Genomic DNA, 22,718 nt, shown 5'->3' with positions numbered 1-22,718 from the left:
ACTTATTTATGTGATATAAATAGATGTTATATGCAACGTTTAGTTCATAAAATAAATTTTAAATCTGATATTTTAAAGATATAATATGTATGTAATATGATCTTTTCTAGAAATAATTACAACTCTTGAATCAAAATATTTTGGTAACAAACAATACACAATATTACCAAATGATATATTCATTTATATCCCGTAAGCGATGGTCTGATGGTCCGTAGGAAATGAATTTGTAACTCTGAGGTTATGGATACCCAGTATAGGATCCGATTATGGTACAAAATACTTGGCCCAAATAATTAGATCCGACCCAAATAGATGAATGCGTGGTTGTCAGGTCTAAGTATACCCGTACCCATTTCCATCACTATTGCAAATCATTAGAAGCTGTGTAACTTAAATTCAACAAAAATTAATATTTCTTTACAGAAGTAATTATTAAACCGACACAAAAGAAAATAAGAATAAAATTGTTGATAGTTTACTACTTGCATCGGAACTGCGGCATTATAGAATGAAAGCGACACCATTAGTCCAATCTCCGAAAAAGATAGCCACTTTGCAAATTATCTCCATTTACAATCGCCTAGACGTTTTTTAAGTTTTGAAATTTTTTTAAAATAGTAAAATATTTTATATTTGATATGATTTTTTCTGATAAAATAAAATAAGTATATAATGTAATTTAGCTTTTAAAAAATATGACAGTGAGAATGGCATGTTGAAATTGAGAATTCAGCATTGCTGAATTTTATTAGAATCATTGATTTTGATGTTATTTAATTTTATCTAAATTATTAGGTTATAAAATAAATAATTAAGATAAATTCAGCATATACTGAATTAATATTAAACATCAGCATAGGATTCATCCTCACAATCTAATTAATAAACAATGTCAAAATTTCTGAAAGTGTATAAAAACAAAGGAAAGTTTGCATGCATTGCATGTATCACTCACATTTTCTAGTAGTATTTATTTCGTATCATAGTTGAAGAATAATAATAGTAATAATAATAATAATAATAGTAATAATCAACTATAGCTGATATGTACTCAGCAAGAGATAAAAACAAACCATCTCAAAGTTACTGAATAATTCTTCTTTCTTACTCAGGTTTTATAAATTCTTGTTTGTATGTTCTTTAGAAACAAGGTCCATAGTTACCGTAACTTCTCACGATTACCCCCAAAACATGGAAATGAAATTAAGCGATTCGATCGTCGACAGTGACACAAAATGCTAATTAAACTGTTGTTAAATTTATGCATAAATGAATCAAATCAAGGAAGGGGCTGCCAAGCATTTACTGGAGCCATGAAAGATGATATTGTGTAGCAAGATGATTTATAGTGTCCGAAAATATCTTTATCCTTCAACTTTTAATGTACATTAATTTATTTTTATACACTTCTGTTGGGTAAAATGCAACAGTGGACTGAAGCACGTACACGTAAGACGCCAACTCCTTCGAGTCTAATGGCAGCGGAAATAGAAAATCACAAGGAGTTCGCACTTTGGAAACACATGGTATTGTTTCATGGTTATAACTCTTGTGTGTATCACATATAGTTGTCTATGGCTGGCCAAGATCAAACATAAAACAAACAACACACAAGATTTGTTAATCTAATTCGGTGTAACTACCTACACCTGGGGGATTCCAATTCAGGAGACGTCCATTAAACTTTTCACCAGGTATACAAGAAACTCAATGACTCAACAAACAAGAACCCAAAGTTATCATCTCCTACAGTATTCTTTACATGCGATGTACAAGAAACTAGGGATTAAACGGTAGTTCTAATCCTAGAATACTACCGGTCTAACTGAGAGTAAGCGGGTACAAATTGATCTTCTCCTATTGAAAATCAATTTCTTCCTTCTTCAAATGAGCTTCAAATTGCCATGAGAGTTCTTTTTTTTTTTTTAGACAACACACTATTTCTCTCTCTAGATTGAGACACACTTTTCTCTTGTTCTCACGAGACTATTTCACGGTGTGCTTATACAAACAAACACACTGTCTTTTTGCAGTGTTTGGATTAAATGCGCCACCACAAACCTACAACATTATTTTGTTTTATCCTGAATATTCACATTTGACAACTCATATCAAAACAAAACATGTGCAAAACGGGCACAAACAGACCATATAGAAAGTCTTTAGCAACAGTATGCAACATTCCATTTTTTGGGTTATCCTCGAGTTCTGATAACCTGAAAAGTTAGTAACATATGTCAAAACAAGAATGGGTACTTTGTAACAACTTCTGATGGTTTAGTTCGATCAATTAACGGCCTAGAACCCATGAAGTATAATGTAACATAGGATCGTCTACTCATTAATTGGTCGAATTTTCAAAAGTATCACTTTTACCCTATTGGGAGAGTATAAAATGAGAGAGTCCTAACAATTAACCTATAAATATAATAGTTTTGAACAACTAGAAAGAAACGCCTAGCCAAATAAAAATGATAGCAAAATCGAACTCATTTTCCCGCTCGGTGATTAATTACATGTTTCATTCTATTAATTTGTTGATTACAAAATTCGACACCAAACTTTTTCTTACTTGATCATCAATCTATATGAATGTTGACCAATTTTCTAAAAAGGAAACATTTGAGGATTTGATTGCATGTTGAGAATTCTCAATTATATTAAACTTTAGAAAAACTGCAATTATAATCCACAAATGCATATACATAGTTCCTAAGATTGTTTTTAAATATCTCCTCACCACTTAGATCAAACAACTAATTGTTATGCTCTCTGCTTGTGAATCATAATATGTTGCCGTTATATCTAACACTTGTAATGCTATATGCCATAAAAAATTGTTGAAAGAGCTTTGTTATGAACATAAAGAAGCCACAAAGATCAAAATTGATGATAAGTTTGAAGACATTGGTGTTTTTTGGCTTTTCAATTCCAATTTTACTACAGAGGCTCTGTGTATTTCGAAAAACAAATTGATTTATTCTTTTTAGAAGACATCATAGTAAATATTAGTTAAATATACTGAACTTAAATAAAATATTCTCACCAAAATTAAAGAAACACACCCTACACCCTATAGCTATTCAATTGGTTAATGCTGAAATATTTTTGATATTTAATTTATAATTCAAATTACTTTTTAATTATTTAGATTAGATTATTATTATTTAAATTTATAGAGTGTATTCTGCCCCTGATTTTATTGGAAAAAAAAAAAAAAAAACACGCCCTTATTATTATTATTAGTAACCCGCAAGAGCCAAGGCCCTATCTATAGTAAGGAGTTGTTTGTCCTCATAGCTCCTATACTTGAAAGAGAATGACTAAGTTCAGGACGTGTTATTATAATAACATGCAACACTGAAACTTAACAACTATAAATAGAAAAGTGGGAATTGAGCAAAAATTTCATAAACTATTTGAATTTATTCAATATATTGCGCCCTGATTAAGAAGTTGTTCGAGAAACAATTTTTTGAAAAACTTTTAATTTATTAAACAACTGTTTGAGCACTCAAAAAACCATCAGGCCATCCCTTACGAAACAATAACATTTCTATATTGTTGGTACAAAATAAGTCTCACGTTGGAAAATGTAAAGAAGAATCCATAAGTTTCATGTCCACAAGTATAAGGCTTTTTGGAAAAAGTCTAAAAGTAAATTGTGCATACTCGAGTTCAGTTTAAAGCGGATAATATCATACTAAATATAATTGTAGTAGTAGAATCACTCATCATAATATAACTTTATTTTTAAATACATGAAGCTGCAGAAGCAGCCAGGTGCGACCCACAGCATTCTTCCTTCAAATATTTCACACACATTTTTTAATTTTCCCCATATATATTATATCATTTATATATTTCTGCCATTACTATATATGCTTCATGTAGATATATATATATATATATGTGTGTGTGTAATTAATCATCGTCTCAAAAAATATTGGCTGGCTGGAATTGCACTGACATTGGAGCCGCATCGACCAGTGCCAAAGGCTGAGCTCCATTTGCATAGACGGTGCCGGGGCCGACGGAATAGGATTGCACCGGGATGTCGCAGACGTCGTCAGGGTCATAAGAAATGCGGTATACGTCTCCAGGGGCCCATTCAATCTTAAAATAGCTTCGGATGTTGTTGCACCCCGGCTTCCCTTGTGTTCCGCCAAGTGTTATCAATTGCTGCTCGTCGCCCTTATGATTATTCGGCGCAACCTGCCACACGGTGCTATTGAAGCAGGGAAAGGTCCAAGTAAACTCGATGGTCACTGAAACGTTGAGACGAATAAAAGTTTCCCGGCCATTTACTGAGAAGAATCTAACCGGAAAGGCGGCACGGCCAGCTGTGTTTATGGCCACGTATATTGGGCATGGCTCAGGGCCGACAGCAGTGAAGATGACTGGGTAACGGTTGTAGGCAGAGTATATGTAGTAACTTTGTCCTGCCCGGACAAAACTATTTCGTGTGTCCCTTACTCCGTCAAGCGGAAATTCTTGTGCGGCGACGTGGCCGGAAAAGGAGATGACAACAAGGATGAGAAGGTGAGAGAGAGAGAGAATGTTGGTGGAAAATAGGGGTTTTGCCATTGCTGCCATTAGTGTTATTGTTAAGAGAAATTGAAGATTGACGATGAAGATGATGATCAGAGTGGAGTATTTATAAGCCCTGTCAAGTCATCCCTTTGTTGTTGTGTAGGCTAGTATGTCAAAATCTTGTATTAAATCCAAACACCAAACGTTTCTTTATACTATATGTTTTTGAAATGGTTTGAATATATAGTTGATGTGATCATTTTAATAAAAATACTCCCTGTCCGTCCCAATTCAAACAATATTCTTTTATCATTTTTATCTTATCCCACTCTAAACAAAATACGCTTTAATTTTTATTTAATTTACAAACATATATACCATTACACATATAATTACTTTATATATAAAGTGAAATGATAAATTGCTAATTAATAAAATACTATTATTTTTTAATCTACTGCAAAAATCAAAGAGCTTTTTTCAAATACAACGGAGGGAGTATGCTTTTTATATAATATTTTAAATAAATTTAAATACCCCCTTTGTTAACCAATAAATGTTTATTTAGATTGAATACGAAGTTTTAATAAATATAATATTATATTAATTGATTTTGACATAAAGTAAATATATTTTGGGAAGTAGATAATGAGTTAATGAAATGAATTTTTTTCTAATAGATTAAATGTGTTATTAGTAGTTTTTTTTTTTTTTTTAAAAAATATAATATAATATTGCAGGCATAAATTAAAATGCTTTATTTGTCCTGTAAAATTACCCTCATTGCAGACAATGTGGAAAATAAATATTTTATTAAAAAAATTAGAAAATGTGAATAGAAATTCAGTTAATGATTAAAGAGGATATATTGTAACTTCTTCAAGGTCGGATGCTCTGGCCATATATGTCGACCACTGCATCTTGTGGATATAGGGGTGGATCGGAAGCAGCCGAGGAACAATAGGCGATGATAAAAATGAGAAGCAAAGAAAAAAAAGGAAAGCATTAATGGGAAGAGAGTCTTCTCCTCATACTAATTGATATATATGTTAGGGTTATTGTTCAGAGAAATGGAAGTTTGATAACGATAATAAGAGAGGATGGTGTGATGTGTTTTTATGGTCCAGAGCTTTAGTAATTCTTGTATAGTGTATTCAATTCAAGTATCAAATAAATATGTGGAGGGAGTGTAGCTCAAGCGATTGAATTCTCCCTTTATATGCTTGAGGTTGGACGTTCCAAATTTTCTAGTTTAAAAAAAAATATAGAAATGATAAAAATTTAATAGTTGATGCCATATATTGTAAAAGACTATATATGTGATGATATATATATATATATTAAATAGTGAACATTGATGAATGGTGTCAAAAGTTTTAAAAATATTTGTTTAAAATCCTGCCATTTGTTTGAAGAATTTGAAATTGAAAATGCATTTAAATGAAAAAATTCAAATTATCTTGGTTTTGTTTAGATAAAAATTATTAAAGTTTTGAAGAGATGCCGTCAACTAAAAAAGTTTTAATAAAAAATATTGATATTTGATGTGATATAAAAAGATATAATTTTGTATAAAAAAGTTCAAATGTAACAATTTATAAAAAATTTTGTTATTGGTTATTTAAAATTGTAAAAGTATAATTGATATAATTGTTTTGCGGGGCGAATCTATGCTGATACGACCGAATCAACATACCATACATGTAAATAACATATATTTCGTCCCGCAAGGGATGACCTGGTTGTGTAGGGATTGGACTTATACCGTGAGGTCATGGGTTCAAACCCCCGACGCCTCATGTCACCTGCCACACATGGTTAGGGAGTATATAAGTTTAAAAAGGGCACGAAACGTAGTCCGATATGTTATAACACAACATATGTTGTATAAGATAACACATGATATCTTATAATACAACATATATTTTATTATAAGGAAATTAATGTTGTTTAATTTATGACATATTTTGACTCAATTAAATTTGAGTCATGTTGATTTGGCCGGATCAGTGTGACATGCACGCCCAATAACAAGTATTGGAACATCACATCATTTGAAATAATCGAGCCAAAAGTAGCATTTATTAATATACAAAAATTAATATTGTTTAATTTTATTTCTCTATGGAGGTTTGATTATCACTTTTATTTTTTTATCTATATATAATATATATTATTACTATCTTAATTTAATAATGTGAACTTTTATTTCAAACTTACTCATCGCTATTCAGCTCACATATTTCAAATAAAAATTAAATTATTGTCTATCACAAAATATTTTTTAAATATACTTTCTAAACCAATACTCAAATCGTCATTATAGTTTCAAATCAAAACCAAACAAACCATTTTTACTTCATGATCATTTATGTGAATCACTTGAGTCAGATACCATACGACATTTTAAAAGAGTAAACAATATTGCAAATCAATAAAAGTTGTATAATAAAGGATGCGGTAGCAGTGTGGGGTGAGTTTGGGATCTTGAACCCGTAGTTTCAAACACCAAATGCTTCTAGATTTTTTTTACCATTAATCCAAAACATATTTATTTTTATTAATTATATATTTAAATATTTTTTAAAAAGAAATAATCTATTTTTTTTTTTATTGCTAACGACGCATTGTATTTTGTGTACTATTTGTGAAAATGATCAAATAAAATTAATAAAAACATATTTAATATAATATTTCTGAAAAAAATCTTGATGAATAGTAGTAAAAATTCCAAATGTTTATATGTAAACAAAGGAAGCTGCTTCCATTGCATATATTGCATTAATCACTACGCAATTTATAGTAGTATTTATTCCGTATCGTAGTTGGATAATAATAATAATAATAATAATAATATGTACTCAACAAGAGATAAAAACCAACCATCTCAAAGTTACTGAATAATTCTTCTTTGTTAGTCAGGTATGATAAATTTTTGTTGGTATGTTCTTTAGGAACAAGATCCATAATTATTGAACTTCTCAGCATTATATTGCCACCAAAATTTGGCAATGAAACTTAAGGAGTCGATCGGCAGTCACACGGAATGTTAAATAATTTATATAGAAATGAATCAGATTCAAGTGTAGTGGGTTAGACGATTCTCTCGCCAACATTTAGCAATTCTTTGACATTCTCTAGAACTCTACTACTACAGCATAGCAACGTTATCACAACACCAAACAACGAGCAAGATGAAAACAGACGAGGTTCAACCAACTCAGTGAATATGGCCTTTAACAGCCCAAAGTCTATCTATTAATGGATAAACTCTATTGAATAGACAAGGGTTTGGTCAAAGTGTTTTAGTTCCTTAGGAAGAGTTTCAGAACTCCTCCGCGGCCAGGCTCACCCCTCGGCGCTTCTCTGTCAAGATTTCAATTCGGGATACTCTCCTCCACTTGAGCTAGCTAGGCATTGCCTCAATGCCTCAAAGTTTCCGATAATTAATATCCTCGAATGAATTGCTATAAGTTCTTGGCCGACTTCCAACTTGTCTCAGGCTCAGGTAGTCCACGCCACTTGATCAGGTACTTCATCGATGGTGGTCGATTATTGTTGCGGATTACTCTGTCAACCAAAATATTTCAGCTACTTTGTCATAAGTGTTCTGTATGCTAGGTGGGGCCCTCTTCGACTCATTTCGGCTCGAGTCCTAGGTGTCACTAAGATATGGTTTTCGTAGGCTTGCATGGAATACTGGGTGAAGTCGGGACAAGGCCTCATGTAATTCTATTTTATACGCCACCTCTCCAATTTTGTTCAACATCGAGAATGCACCATCTTATTTGTACATTGGATCTTTGTGCACTCCTCGAACATAACTATATTGGTACATTTTCACCACACCAAGTTTCCTTTTTTGAATTCTCGGAATATTCACTTCTGGTCGGTTCACTTGTTCATCTTTTTTTGAGATTTTTCTAACTTGAGTTGGGATGCTTCTGCACAATCTTGCAAACATTTAGCAAAATAAAAAGGTGAAATGATCGGTCCTTTGTAGGCTCTTACTATAGGGTTTAGGGCCTACAAAGGACCGAGCATTTCAACATCATTGACGGGAAGCCAAACAAAATCTTGAACGGCTTTTTCACATGCTTCTATTCTTCGAAAATTTGAAAATTTGTGTAATATTTGAGTAAGACAAACCAATCGAGTTGATTTACTATTATATAATGTTATAAACTTGTAGCACATGATTGAGGTGTTCTGGCTGACCATTGATCTAAGGGTAGCGATACACTTGTACAACATGATTGAAGCATTCCGTCTAACCATCTATCAAAGTATGCATTATCATGAACATCTTCAACTCTAACCACAATAGTTGGAAGAGCCCATCCAAAATCGTCCGGTGAATTGAGCAAGCCTCAATACTTAAAGACATGATCCATGAATATGGTTGTCAGCTGTGCACTTCTCAGCGCGAGTATGAACTCTGCATATTTTGATAGCCAATCCACCAATACTATTATGCTCGTACATCCAATGGACTTAGGCAATCCAACGATATAGTCTATAGAGATGCTCTCCTACATCTTCGCTGGTATAGGTAATTGCTTGAGTAGTCCCGTAGGTGGCTGATTCTTTACTTTGCCTTGTTGATGTTTTATGTCTAGCCAATAATAACATTCTCAAAGAAGGGCCAAGGAACTTGCACACAGGTGTATCCTGCAAACTTGATATCATGAGATTCTCACGAAATATCTTACCATAAAATATGTGCCATATCAAAACTCGTGCCCAAACTAAATTAACATATTTTTTCACACGACGGAGAGAATAATATATTGAATCCCCAGTATGAATTTTTGATGTAATTGTTATAGATAAAAGAATTGATATCTGACTTGCTACTTTACAAAGGGAACACTACATAAATAATACTCCCTCCTCTGTCTCACTCCAAAGTGGTCGGAAATAAATTAAAAAATAATAATATTTTATTAGTTAGTGGAAATGCATAAGAGATTTTGACATTTTTGACTTCTTTATATATAAAGTAATTGTAGGTGTAATGTTATACTTGTAATTTAGATAAAATTTATCGCTATTTGTGTATTAGTTTATGATTACTTTTAGTAAAATAGAAAATAGTTACTTTGGAGTGAGATGAACAAAAATAGCAAAAAATATACTTTGAGTTGAGAGGAATAGAGTACAAGTCTAGTTCAAAACTATAAACAAACGCACCCATATGGTTATGGTCTAAGAAAATAAAATAAAACAAGAGTTCTTTTCTGATGACTCTTACCTAACAGCAAAGGATTATTCAATGACCTTGAATGGCTGATGTGTCCGTTTTGGAGAAAACATCAGATAATTATGATTATAATTATGATTATGACTAGACAAAGTTGACACGAAATAAACACTACTAAAAATGAGGATTAACCAAAAGCTCATTGTTTAATGCATTTGCAAAATTTTTAACCTAATGTGTTTAATTTTCTATATCTGTAAAGAGTGATTATGGAATGCTTCGAGCTTGAGGATGTGTTTGGCTGGTTTTGGGACTGTGTATAGAAACTTTGTTGGGTTGAAATTGATTTGATTTGAGAATAGCGAGACAGTATGTTTGGATGTATTTTCATATTATAATTATTGTTGATTGAAGTTGTCTAATAATGTACACGTGTTTAAACACTTTGGTTATAGAGCCTATCTGACATCACATAATATTATATAAAGTATATATTTTGATACACATAATATAATTTTATATAACATAATATATTATTAATTTCAGCATAGTAACTATATTTATACAGCACATGCTTCTATATATTACGCAATATATTGTTGTGTTATATAAAAAATACAATATGTTCTATCTTGACCGAGTAAAATAAGCACTATGTTCATTTGACATATTGTTTAGAATATTACACTTATATAAAATTATATACTCATTGGATGAAAGGAATATACCAACCCAAGCATACATTTTGCTAAGTACAATCGTTTATATTATAAACTTAGTAGTAAACACAGAGGAGCAGCTCTACTTATTTCAAGAACCTCGAGCCCTACTCAACTCTTAAGCCCCAGACGTGGGAACTGAGGATCAAATATATTTACATTCTTTTAAGTTTTAATTTGGGTATAGAGTCTAGTAACACTAAAATTTTAAGTTGAAATAATATTTAATGTAATATATATAAATGTAAAATTGAATGTGTTAAGTGAAATATTAATTCAACCCATATGTTATGCTATATTTCGTTTTCCATCAGCATATGACACACGATAGACAAGGGTTGAGTGATAATTAACCATTGTGACTAACATTTTTTTTTAATGTTTGGGTAACTTCCGACCGAATCCAATAGTCTACAAATTAAGTCTGACAAGACAAGTCACACTAGGCAGGCCATATATGGCAGACAAGATCTGCAAACTTAAAAAATTTAAACACATCCTACACCACGAGACATAGTGAGTTATTAAAGACATGCAGAAGGACAAGGCTCAGCGGCTATAAATAGCTACAAACACCACACACACTACGTACACCCAATCATCGTCTCTTATCGTAATACTTAACAACAAACAACAATAATAATCATCATCTTCCATTCCAATCCATCTTTCTTTTTTGGGTAACAAATAACAATAATTAACTGTGATAATGAGATCCATGAGCAGCAGCTTCTTCCTCATCGGGATCCTCCTCTGTGTCTCCTCCTCCTTTTCCGGTGCTGCAGCTGCCGCCACAGAATCTGGTCCCTCGGATGCAGTGCACGACACATTTGGAATGCCGATGGAGGCCGGAAAACGCTACCATATATACACCGCCTACGACAATCAGGGCATCAGAGCAAGCACCTTGGGCCCGGAGTCCTGCCCGGTTAATGTCGTTGTAGACAATTCTTGTGATGGCGCCGAACCAGTCATCTTTCACCCGGCAGATCCACAGGAACCTGTGGTTCGTCTCTCAGTTCCGACAACCATCCGCTTTTCAGACATCAATCCATGCACCAATACTTCCATCTGGCAGGTTCATGCCAAAAAAATGGACTGCAATGGCAGGCAGAAGCAATTAGTGAAAATCGGCGGAGAAGAAGGGAAGCCCGGGTGCGACACCTATCGAACCTGGTTCAAGATCAGAAAGGCCACCCGATATGGGAAGCACAGCCCAAACATATACTTCATTGAATATAACCCGACCGATATCTGCGAGTTCCCGGTGCAGCCCGGAGCCATCGGCCCCGGTAGCATCTATGCACCTGACCAGGACCTGCGGTCTTTGGAGCTCATCGATGGCTCCCCTCCTTTCTTTGTTTTCCAGCAGGCTTAACTTACTCCAGTAGTTGGATGGATCATACTTATATTTATCTATCTATCATTAGAGAGAGAGAGAGAGAGAGAGAGAGAACGCTGTGTGTTGGACCAAGTTGTTGGGTGCACCAAATATGGAAGAAAGTATGCTTATTGGAATAGTGAATGTGTGCTATATATATACACACCTACATAAATACATTCACTACATTATTATAATGTAATCTTCTTTTTAGTTGCACTTTCTTCGACAGAAACCAAATAAATTACAACATCGGAGACAGCTTGCGAAGCAAACAACCTTTGACAAGGTAATGGGCATCCGAAGTCCAAACGAATATCATGTTATCCTTGGTGGTCATAACAAAATAATCTATCTTAAATAATTGGGATACTGAAGTAAAAAAAATATTCAAGAGAATATACCACCTCTCACTGTTCAATTAGTTTATTCAAGAAGTCTTTCCTCCCAAGTACTATCAGAAAAAAAAAAAAAAAAAAAAAAAAGAAGAGTACGGAACAACAAGTAAAGTAAATAACGATTCGATCACGGTGTTGACGCATTACATGTCAGCACCTTGCTGATTTTCTCATAAAGCACAGAATAAAGCACAGAGTAAACATTCAGAAAGTATCAATCTTTAATGGAGAGCATTGTGCTTTTGAAATAAAAATTGTGTGCTATTTGTTTGTCGTTTAAATTAGTGCTCCACAAAAGTATGTCTGGTGTTTTACAAGAGTATGTGTGGTGCTCTATAAAACTGCCCTATAGAATATATATTGTGCTCCTATACAAATATATTTTGTATTATTTAAATTTTGAATTTGTGCTATTATAACAATTGAACAGTGTTGACTGAAAATTTGAATGATGTTACATGCAAAAATGTGACTTTTCTAAATTAACACCTAAACAACAGCCAGTAAATAAATGCAAGTGTAATGAAAGAATTTATATCTTCAACACTTTTTCATAAGTTAATAATATTGGCTATAGTTAGAAAAACTAAATATATACAAATTCAAATTGTGTAATGAGGGAATAATATATTCAAACTATAATTTCAGCACACATGCTAACAACTAAAATATAATTATGTATATATTAATTGCATAATTTAATCAATTTGGGATTTTAATAAGTTAGAAGTAAACAAGTAATTATATTGAATAAAATAGTATTATTCACTCTAATCACTTAAAGCAAACACACTTATAAAATAATATTATTCACTCTAATCTCTTAAAGCAAACACACTTGATTCATATATATATATATATATAATTAATCATCGTTTGAATTGGCCAGCTCGAAAACTACTTGCATCGGTCGTCCATTGACTAGTTGCAAAATCCGAGCTTCATTTACAATGTTGATGCCAGGGGCTACCGAATAGCGCTGGACAGGGATGTTGCAGACGTCGTTAGGATCGTAGACAATATTGTAGCCATTTCTGGGGTCCCTATTGATCTTGAACCAGTTTTGGACTGTGTTGCAGCCGGGCGGGCCTTGTTCTCCACCAAGTGTTATTAAACGCTGACCGTTGATGTTTTGGCTCGGCAGGGCAACCTGCCATACGGAGCTATTGACGCAGTATACTGTGTTCTTAAACTGGAAGCTGACTGAAACATTGAGACGAACAAAAGTTTCCCCGGGGTCGGCTAGCAGGATCCTCAGTGGAAAGGCTATGCGATCAGATGTGTCTACGGCCACGAAAGACGGGCATACACTTTGGCCCACGTTAGTGAAAAAGACAGGGAAATTGCCGTCGGTATTGTGCATGAGGTAGATTGCTCCTGCGACGATCATCTTATTATTAATGTCCCTCAATGCATCCCGCGGATAATCTAGCGCAGCGGCGCCGCCGGGAAAGGAAGTGGCGATGAGGAGGAGAAGCAAAGAGAGTGAGAGTGAGAAAGTATTAATGGAAAAGGTCTTCGCCATAACAATTAGTAGTTTTCTTGTTAAGACACAATTAAATGGAATTATGATTGAAGTTGAGGATAATATATGATGGTGTGGGGTGTTTTTATAAGCGTTGTCTTGTATTGTACTGTCTTATCTAATGCTATCCTATCTTTGTTTTGTCGAGACATTTATATTTGATAGTTTTTAAATTTTCCTTCGGTCCCATATACCATGAAATATTTTTCTTTTTGAATTGTCCTACATGCCATGCAATATTTCGAAAATAAAAAAATTAAAAAAAAACAATTAATTATATACACGACGCTTGATCATATCACATAACTCAAATAAAAAATTAAATATACACTTTTATCTCTCGTTACATCACTTAATTTTCAAATTATACTATTAATACTACACACTTAAACTCTGGTATTGAAAAGCAAATGTTGCACAGTATATAAGATGGAGGAAGTATTATAATTTTAATAAAATATCAAATATATAGAATAATATATTTATAAAATAGATACAAATTTTAATGAATATAGTATTATATAAATTGATTGTGACATAAACTAAAGATATTTTGAAAAATATACAAATGAATTAACTAGATGAATTTTTTTAAAAGAAAAAATTGAGTGTATAGATGTTGATTACATATATGTTAAATAAGTAGAATATTGAAAAGTATAAATTAAAGAATGTGTAAATAATGAGATATGTGATTAGTAAATAATTAAAATTACATTAGTAAAAATAATTATAATATAATAAAAATTATTATAAATGAATATTAACATAACTAATTAGTATAATTAAAGTTAAAAAAAAAATTATAAATTTAAAATATGATTAAGTGTGTAATCTTTTTTTTAAAAGAAAAAGGAAAATGACAAAAGAGATGAGATGGGTAGAAACAGATGAGACTTCGTATGTGTATGTGGGATTGGGGAGTAGATCTTATAAATGGAAAGTACAGAGAAAATTGCAAAACCATTACAATTTTTATCATTTATTTATCTCTCACAAAAGTCATCACGTGCGGCCAAATGATAGACATAATAACTTTTGCGATCAAATGATAGAAATAGCTACTTTTGCAAACATATTAATATATTTTACCAGCAAAATAAATATAGTATAAAAGTAATAATGGATATACATAGGAGATGTTTTTTACAATTTTCCGAAAAAATACATATTTTTGTAGAAAAAAAAAATTAGACAGATTTTGTGGACATAGTGATTATTATATTTCGGAGTTGGGATTGTTTAATATTCCAATCCGAACTAATTCAAAAATCCAGATTTATAAAAAAGTTAATCAGATTCAATATAGAAAATCTGAAAAATCCAAACCAAAATTTAAACTTATTAGGTTAAGAGATTGATAAATGCACTACAAAATAATTTTTTGGTTAATCCTCATTTTTAGGTGTATTTGTTTCGTATCATTGTTGACTAATAACAATCATATTAAGATGGTAATAATTATGAGTTATATCTGAAATGTACCGATCAACTAATCACATTAAATCATCTCAATTAAATTTTGTGTATAAAAAATAATTCCTTGTTAATATATATAGTTAGAAATTTTGGGGGAAAATAATAAAATTGTCTTATTGATTATCAAAATAAGGGCCGGCAATACAAAATAAACTCGATAGAGTCAAATCCAAGTAATATAATCTATGGATAAGACCGAATCTAAATATAAATCTACTAAATCTAAAACTGAATATATAAAATATCTCAACAGCCCCTCAAACTCAAGTGGTATAGTAAAAACCTAATAAAAAAGTTGAATATAGATGCAAATGACACAAATAAAAATAACACTTGTTTGTCCGTCTGCCGTTGTCGTCGCCGTTCTACCGTGTCAAAGTGAGAAACAATGCTCTCAACTGAATTAGAGTCGAAAATTACAAAACTCACAATGGATTAGAAAACGACACAACTCTCTACTGGAGCCGAAAACGACATGACTCTCTGGAGTAAAAAACTAAAAAACGACAGGAGTACTCCCCACAAAGTCGGAAATAACCGGACTCTCATTGCAATCAGAAATATGGCTCCGAAGAAACGCAGTAGACGGATCGCAGAATCGCAGACAGATGCACAGACATGACTTCAATCATATACAAAATCATAAAAAGAAAGGGCTAAAAACTATAGAAAATTTTTCAAAATACATCCCAGGTTGAATGTACCCGGAGAAACTCGGGTTGGTAGGCTATATCTACGGCAGGAGAAAAATAGGCTCTGATACATGTTAGAAATTTTGGGAGAAAATAATAAGATTGTTTTATTGATTAAATAACGGTCTATATACAGGCAATACAAAATAAACTTAATAGACTCAAATCTAAGTAATCTAATATATGGATAAGACCGAATCTAAATATAAATCTACTAAATTTAAAACTAACATATATCACCCTAATAAATTAAAGGAATTAAATAGGATCAACACAATGCTCAATAAATAATAGTCAATTGATCTATTGTAATTTTAAACCGTCAAAAAATTTGTTTGGATTATAATGTAATTCCAAGAAATTCAATAATTAAGGATTATTGAATTATGTTGATAGGCCTTAATATAGTTTGTTGGTATTGGGTTGAGCCCGTCTGGTATATTCTCTTGATTTATTTAGAGATACAAAATCTGTAGTTTGTAGCCTAGCCGTAATAAAATTTGTTTTCCATTCCTGCCTGAGGATGTAGTCAAGATGTTGTTAGTAAACCACGTAAATATGTGTCGTCTTTATATTTTTTATTTGTTATTCGATCATTAACACTAATATTGTTATTCCTTAACTACAGGGATTTGATTATAGGAATTCTATATACAAAATATTGTTGTACCAAGGCCCGTAAGATATGATTGGCCTGTTGAATGTGGGGATGGATTCGTAACGGTGAGGTTATGTGTTTGTTGAAAGACCATATAATGAATAATACGTATATCTTTTTATATATGTGAAGCTACAGAAGCAGCAAGACGCGAGCCTCAATATTCTTTATTCATACATACATATACATGTGTGTGTGTTATTGTTGCCATTACTAGGCTCCATATGTATAAGTCTCAATCGGCCGACTGGAATAACACTCGTATCGGAGCCGTATTGACAAGTTGCAAAAGCTGAGCTTCGTTTTCAATAGTGGTGCCTGTGGCGACGAGATAGCGTTGCATGGGGATGTTGCAGACCTCACTAGAGTCGAACACAATATTGTAGGCGTCTCTGGGGTCCTTTATGAGCTTGAACCAGGTTAGCGCCGTATTGCACCCTGGCGAGCCTTGTGCTCCGTTAAGTGTTACTAAACGCTGCACGTTGCCATTTTGGCTCACCGGTGCCACCTGCCACACAGTGCTATTGACACAGGAAATGGTGTCATTAAACTGGAAGCTAACTGAAGTGTTGAGACGAACAGTAGTTTCCCCGGGGTCTGCTAGGTGGATCCTCAGAGGATAGGCGACACGACCAGATAAGTCTGCGGCGACAAAAGACGGGCATACACTTTCACCGTTGGTACTATAGATGATAGGGAAATTGCCATCGGGAGTGTACATGAGGTATATTTCTCCTGACTTGACTATATTACCATTAATGTCCTTCACTGCATCCTGCGTCCTATCTGGCTCAGCGGCGCGGCCTGGAAAGGAGGTGCCGACGAGGAGGAGAAGCAAAGAGAGTGAGAATGAGAAAGTGCTAATAGACAAGAAGGTCTTCTCCATGGCCATTAGTAGCGTTCTTGTTAGGAGAATTAATGGTGTTGTGTTGTGTTGTTAATGGTGTGCTTTTATAAGTGTTGTCCTGTCCTGTGCTGTCGACTTTCGTATTCTAAGCTATCTAACCTTCGCTGATGAGATATTTTAGGTCCATTATTCAGAAAGATTTTGGGTGTGTTCTTTTAATTTTTTTTTTCAAGTATTTTTTCAAAAATATTAATATATTATATTTTCATTATTTTTATATTTTTTACATAATTTTTTATATTTTAGATAAAAAAATAATCCTTCAAATTATCTCATAAAACAAAAATATCCATAATTTTTCGAATAGTTTTTTTGTAATCGCACAATTTGTCTAGTAGACTTTGGTTTGGCGCCTATTTTTCAATTTATAAGGGTGTGTTTGTTTGGGGTGTGAGATTGGATTTTAATAGTAAAAATTTTGAATTTGAACAGTCTGATGTGATATAAATAAGTGTTGATGTTATGTTTTGAATGTAAAATTGAGTTTTAGTATAATATAAAAAATGAAAAATAGGCGTTTGATTTGATATATTTTTGGGATGAACAGTGGATTGAAAATCCAATCCCCCAAACAATCACACGGTGTAGATTTAGAAAACTCTGCGCGAAATGAACACTCCTATATTTCATGAATTTTATTTTAGATTATTATTTGAGTTTATTTATTTGGTATCATATCTATAAATAAGGCCAAATTTGATTATTAAAACAAGTTACAATTCAGTAAACTCTCTCACACTCATTAGTGTAGTTTAATTTAGTAAAAAAGCAACCATTATTTCGAACCCCAAAGGTGACTCACTGTGCCAATAAAAGTTTCTTTACTCCTTACAGAATTACTTAGAAATTAAACGACCACACTAGCTGTGTTTATTTGAACGTTTCAAGCTTGTTCAGCATTATATTTTTCAATATAAAATATTTCCAAATTTTTCTAATGTAATATATTATTTTTATCTCTTTCACATATATATTAAATACTTCTATTTCTTATTTAATCTATTTATATTTATTATGTATAAATATATTTTATTTTATTTATTTTATATACAATTTTATTCTCTATAAAAGTAAGTAACCATTAATTTTTAATAATATTTTCTTATTAAAGTTGAATAATAATAAGGTAAAATTCTTTCGTTATCCACATGTGCTACCAAAAATATGCAGCATTTGAAAGTTCCTGGTGTTTTAAAAAATACTATACAAAATTTGTTTTTTAGAGTTTCTGTGCAATATTTTTTAAAGTATAGAGGAGTTTGGATTAATTTTTAAGGGATTTCGTACAATATTTTTTAAAATACAAATAAACCCTATAAAATTTTTAAATAATATAGACTTTTCAACTACAGGTAGATATATATAATTTTGCTTAATAACAATAATCATCTATAGCTAATATGTACTCTACAACTTAGCTCAATAAATCACCTCAAAGATGCCAATTATATATATATATATATATGTGTGTGTACATATATGTGCAAAGGTATTTTTTAATCTTCTTCACAACTCAATCAACATACAAGATAAAACCAACTTCTATACAAAGTTGGTGAGAAAGTCCACATAATTGAGAGAAAATTATAGTGAAAGAATTTTACTCCCTCCCTCCGTAATATTGAAAGGTCATTTTTCATTTTTGTCTATCCAAAAAATAAGGTTATCATTTCTTAATTTAGTAATTGTACTACATACCTAACATAATAAATACGCTTTCAACTCACACTATATTACACAAATGCCATTATTTTTATGTGACGTAATACTAACATGGGTATTTTCAGTTTTTTTCACTACAAACTCATTATAATACTAATATTCAAAAATTTATATGCAAAAAGTAAACGGCAATCTTGTACCGGGACGGAGGGAGCATTATTATTATTATTATTTTGTGCTCTCAATCTTCGTGATAATTATTTCCTAATCATATTTCTTCTAAATTTCGATATCTACCATAACACTAACACGATGTTTGGGACGAAGAGAGTAATAGCTAATTTTGTGAATTTTTATATCCTCACAAATATATATATATATATATGTCATAATATAGCAGCTTATTTATTATTATTATTATTATTATTATTATTATTATTATTATTATTATTTATGAATTAACTTGTAAAATGAAAATATCATCAAATTATGTTACCACATTTAAATTTGAAATATTAAATTAATGTACGTAAAAAGGGAAGAAGAAAAGTCTAAAACTCATTTCCGTGTGACGTTCAATTTGATTAATATATTTCGTAGGCCGAAGTATACTAACAACCTGGAATCATTATTCAGTAACTTTGAGATGATTTATTGTGGTAAGTCCTTTTTTTTTTTTTTTTTTTGTGATAAGTTATGGGGTAGATATTAGCTATAGCTAATTATTATTGTTATTATTATTATCATTATTCAATCATGACACGAAATGAATACTACTAAAATTAAAGGTAATTAACCAATAGCTTAATTTGTTTCAATCATTCAACAATGTCTTAGCCTACTCTATTTAATTTTTGTAATTTCAGAAGTGGGTAAAGATTGAAAATTTGAAGTTATGGTTGCTTACAGATAAATGAATATAATATCATTTCTTATGTTTGGTTTAACTACATAATTGAGTGTTACGCCATCTCCATCACGACTGCTCCATTTATGCAGTCATAATTCTAAAAATATCGTTGCTACAGTAATTTAACTCTAACACATAACTCTATTTTCAACTCCAAAAAAAATATTCTCTAAATATTCTATTTTATATATTATTTTAAAAAACTTTTTATATTAAAAAAATACAAATATACACAATTAAAATATAAAAAATTACATATTGGTCCTTGTAGGGACCAATTTATAATTTGTATAAATTAAAAAAAAAAAAAAAACACCATAAATGATGTTGCACGGTAACAAACATAAAAAATGGAAATGAAAATGGAGTTGCTTTGGAGAAGCTTATCTCCAAATATGTAGCTGCAATGCCATAATGTTGGAGAAGGTCTTATAGAATTAAATTATTACATATTCTATGGTTGTATTTTTCTATAGTATTTGTATTTCTTTTCTCTTTTTATTTTTACTATTTAATGTTTACAAATTTTTATAAAAATAAATTATTTTATTTTATAACACATCGCATGTAAGTTATTATTCAAATAAAAATCAAAATTAAAATTCAATAAAAGAAAATAAATAAAAATTTACTAACGGTGTGTTTGTTTGGGGGTTTCGATTTAGTTCGAAATTCGAATAGTAAAATTCTGAATTTGAATAATTGTATGATGTAATATAATTTAATAAGTATTAACCTAATATTTTGAATATAAAATTAATTTCTAATACATTATAAAAAGTAAAAATTAGATGTTTTGATATGATATTTTTGAAAAAGACTAATAATAATAATAATAATAACTTTAATAAATACTAAAAGGAACACACCACAACTAAATATATCAATATTTATTTATTGAAACATCTCTTTACCTATTCACCATTTTATTACCAATCATTTTATTGTCTTTAACATTTTTCTGTTATATACTTATCAAGTAAATTTTCTATTTTAGCAAAAAGAATAATTCATTTTTAATTCTCATTTTTTCATTTTCTATAATTCCATTCTCAATAATACTCCCTATGTCCATTAAATAAGTATACATTTACTTTTGGCGCGGAGATTAAGGAATAATAGTATTTTAATTATAGTGGGTAGATAAAAGTTGTGAAATGACATTTTTGCCCTTACTTTTTTGGTATAAAAGTAATGATGTGATATAAAGTAGGGGTATTTGTGAAAAAAAATAGGGTATTTAATGAAATGGTTACTTTGTAATTGGACGTCCCAAAATAGACGGATGGAGTAATTTGTATGTAATTTAATTCTCTACAACCAGAATACCCCAAATTCATAATCCTTAATTTTGCACTATCTCAGTTTTATACACAGATTTTTTAATATTAATTATTATTCTCTCCGTTATCCAATTGTGCGTTTGTTTGACCGGACACAAGTTTTAAGAGATAAAAATAGAAATTTTTACTTTTTTGTTAAAATAAAATAAAAAAATAGAAAAAGTGGTATTTAAAAAAAACAGTAATAAATTTAGATGATAAATATAATAATATTTGTGCAATAAATTATACAATATAACGATATTTTTAACATTAATTACAGTGACACAAAAACAAATGATGTTCTTCTTCTTATGGAACAATGTAGTAATTGCTTTCACTACACTAATCACAAGGGAAGACAGCGCAGGGCAGTGCTTATAAAAGCACACCACACCATCGTCTATTATCATCATCAATCAATCTTCCATTTCTCTTAACAACAACACTTATGGCTATGGAGAAAAACCTTTTCTCCATTAAGGCTCTCTCACTCTCCATATCTCTCTCCTGGCTTCTCCTCCTCGTCGTCACCTCTTTTCCCGGCCGCGCTGCAACGCAGAGTCTGACGGATGCAGTATTTGACATAACTGGCCAGCCGCTCAAATCAGGAGGACCTTATGATGTACGCACTTTTATTGGAAATTACCCCATCATTGCCATCTACACAAGCAACAATAGATGCCGGAATTTGGTGGCCGTAGACACAGTTCGTCGTAGTGCCTATTCAGTGAACATCCAACCAGCCAACGGTCAGGAACCTTTTATTCGTCGAGACAATACAGTCAAGTTTGAGTTTAATAATGATCCTCCCTGCATCAATAGCTCTGTGTGGCAGCTTGCCCCGCCGGACCCAAAAAATAACGGCCGGCAGCTAGTTACACTTGGTGGGAAAAAAGGGAAGGCCGGGTGCGACACTGCCCGAACCTGGTTCAAGATCACTAAGCCCCCCAGATATCAGGATCAAAATGTCTACTCCATTGTATCCGACTCTAGCGATGTCTGTGACATCCCTGTGCAGCCCTATTACATCGCCGCCACCGGTGCAGATGTAAATGGAGCGCGGGTTTTCGCAGCCGTCGTAGGGTCTCCAACAGCCCTGGTGTTCGTGCCGGACAATTGAGACGATTACTTACATATATATGCATGGATGTGAGCTCCAATCAATATATGGGGCAAATTAAAAGTATGTAGCTGTTTGAATAAAGAATGCTGTGGCTCGCGCCATTCTGCATCATAGAGATATATATATATATATACATATTGTGGTGTGTGGTTCTATTATTCTTATATTCATTTGGTGTTTTAACTACTTATCCATTGAAA

General features: G+C 31.9%; 5 protein-coding genes across 5 annotated transcripts; 2 read left to right on the top strand and 3 right to left on the bottom strand.

Annotated features, from left to right (window-relative positions):
• Nucleotides 1-2,082: 2,082 nt before the first annotated feature.
• On the bottom strand, nucleotides 2,083-4,599 carry LOC127255135 (21 kDa seed protein-like). The gene is made up of 3 exons (XM_051280528.1): nucleotides 3,974-4,599; nucleotides 2,152-2,219; nucleotides 2,083-2,087 (listed from the first exon to the last, which is right to left on the bottom strand). Exons 1-3 carry the CDS (start codon nucleotides 4,597-4,599, stop codon nucleotides 2,083-2,085), a joined length of 699 nt encoding a protein of 232 aa, XP_051136485.1.
• Nucleotides 4,600-11,167: 6,568 nt separating this feature from the next.
• On the top strand, nucleotides 11,168-11,836 carry LOC127255134 (kunitz trypsin inhibitor 5-like). The gene has a single exon (XM_051280527.1). The coding sequence runs from the start codon at nucleotides 11,168-11,170 to the stop codon at nucleotides 11,834-11,836; it is 669 nt and encodes a 222-aa protein (XP_051136484.1).
• Nucleotides 11,837-13,102: 1,266 nt separating this feature from the next.
• Nucleotides 13,103-13,762, bottom strand: LOC127255133 (uncharacterized). The gene has a single exon (XM_051280526.1). The coding sequence runs from the start codon at nucleotides 13,760-13,762 to the stop codon at nucleotides 13,103-13,105; it is 660 nt and encodes a 219-aa protein (XP_051136483.1).
• Nucleotides 13,763-16,826: 3,064 nt separating this feature from the next.
• LOC127255132 (miraculin-like) lies at nucleotides 16,827-17,483 on the bottom strand. Its single transcript, XM_051280525.1, has one exon. The coding sequence runs from the start codon at nucleotides 17,481-17,483 to the stop codon at nucleotides 16,827-16,829; it is 657 nt and encodes a 218-aa protein (XP_051136482.1).
• Nucleotides 17,484-21,849: 4,366 nt separating this feature from the next.
• Nucleotides 21,850-22,515, top strand: LOC127255131 (uncharacterized). The gene has a single exon (XM_051280524.1). The coding sequence runs from the start codon at nucleotides 21,850-21,852 to the stop codon at nucleotides 22,513-22,515; it is 666 nt and encodes a 221-aa protein (XP_051136481.1).
• Nucleotides 22,516-22,718: the final 203 nt, after the last annotated feature.

The sequence above is a fragment of the Andrographis paniculata genome, unplaced genomic scaffold, assembly GCF_009805555.1.
Source record: "Andrographis paniculata isolate CXL003 unplaced genomic scaffold, ASM980555v1 Contig53END, whole genome shotgun sequence".
NCBI classification, from domain to species: domain Eukaryota; kingdom Viridiplantae; phylum Streptophyta; class Magnoliopsida; order Lamiales; family Acanthaceae; genus Andrographis; species Andrographis paniculata.
This window is presented reverse-complemented; position numbering and strand designations above follow the sequence as displayed.

What these genes read in the sequence shown, in the direction of transcription:
- LOC127255135 (XM_051280528.1), bottom strand. Translation starts at nt 4,599, where the DNA reads ATGGCAGCAATGGCAAAACCCCTATTTTCCACCAACATTCTCTCTCTC. An exon ending in CTGGTCGATGCGGCTCCAAT is followed by an intron (nt 2,220 to 3,973) that starts GTCAGTGCAATT and finishes CTAACTTTTCAG; the next exon opens with GTTATCAGAACTCGAGGATA.
- LOC127255134 (XM_051280527.1), top strand. Translation starts at nt 11,168, where the DNA reads ATGAGATCCATGAGCAGCAGCTTCTTCCTCATCGGGATCCTCCTCTGT.
- LOC127255133 (XM_051280526.1), bottom strand. Translation starts at nt 13,762, where the DNA reads ATGGCGAAGACCTTTTCCATTAATACTTTCTCACTCTCACTCTCTTTG.
- LOC127255132 (XM_051280525.1), bottom strand. Translation starts at nt 17,483, where the DNA reads ATGGCCATGGAGAAGACCTTCTTGTCTATTAGCACTTTCTCATTCTCA.
- LOC127255131 (XM_051280524.1), top strand. Translation starts at nt 21,850, where the DNA reads ATGGAGAAAAACCTTTTCTCCATTAAGGCTCTCTCACTCTCCATATCT.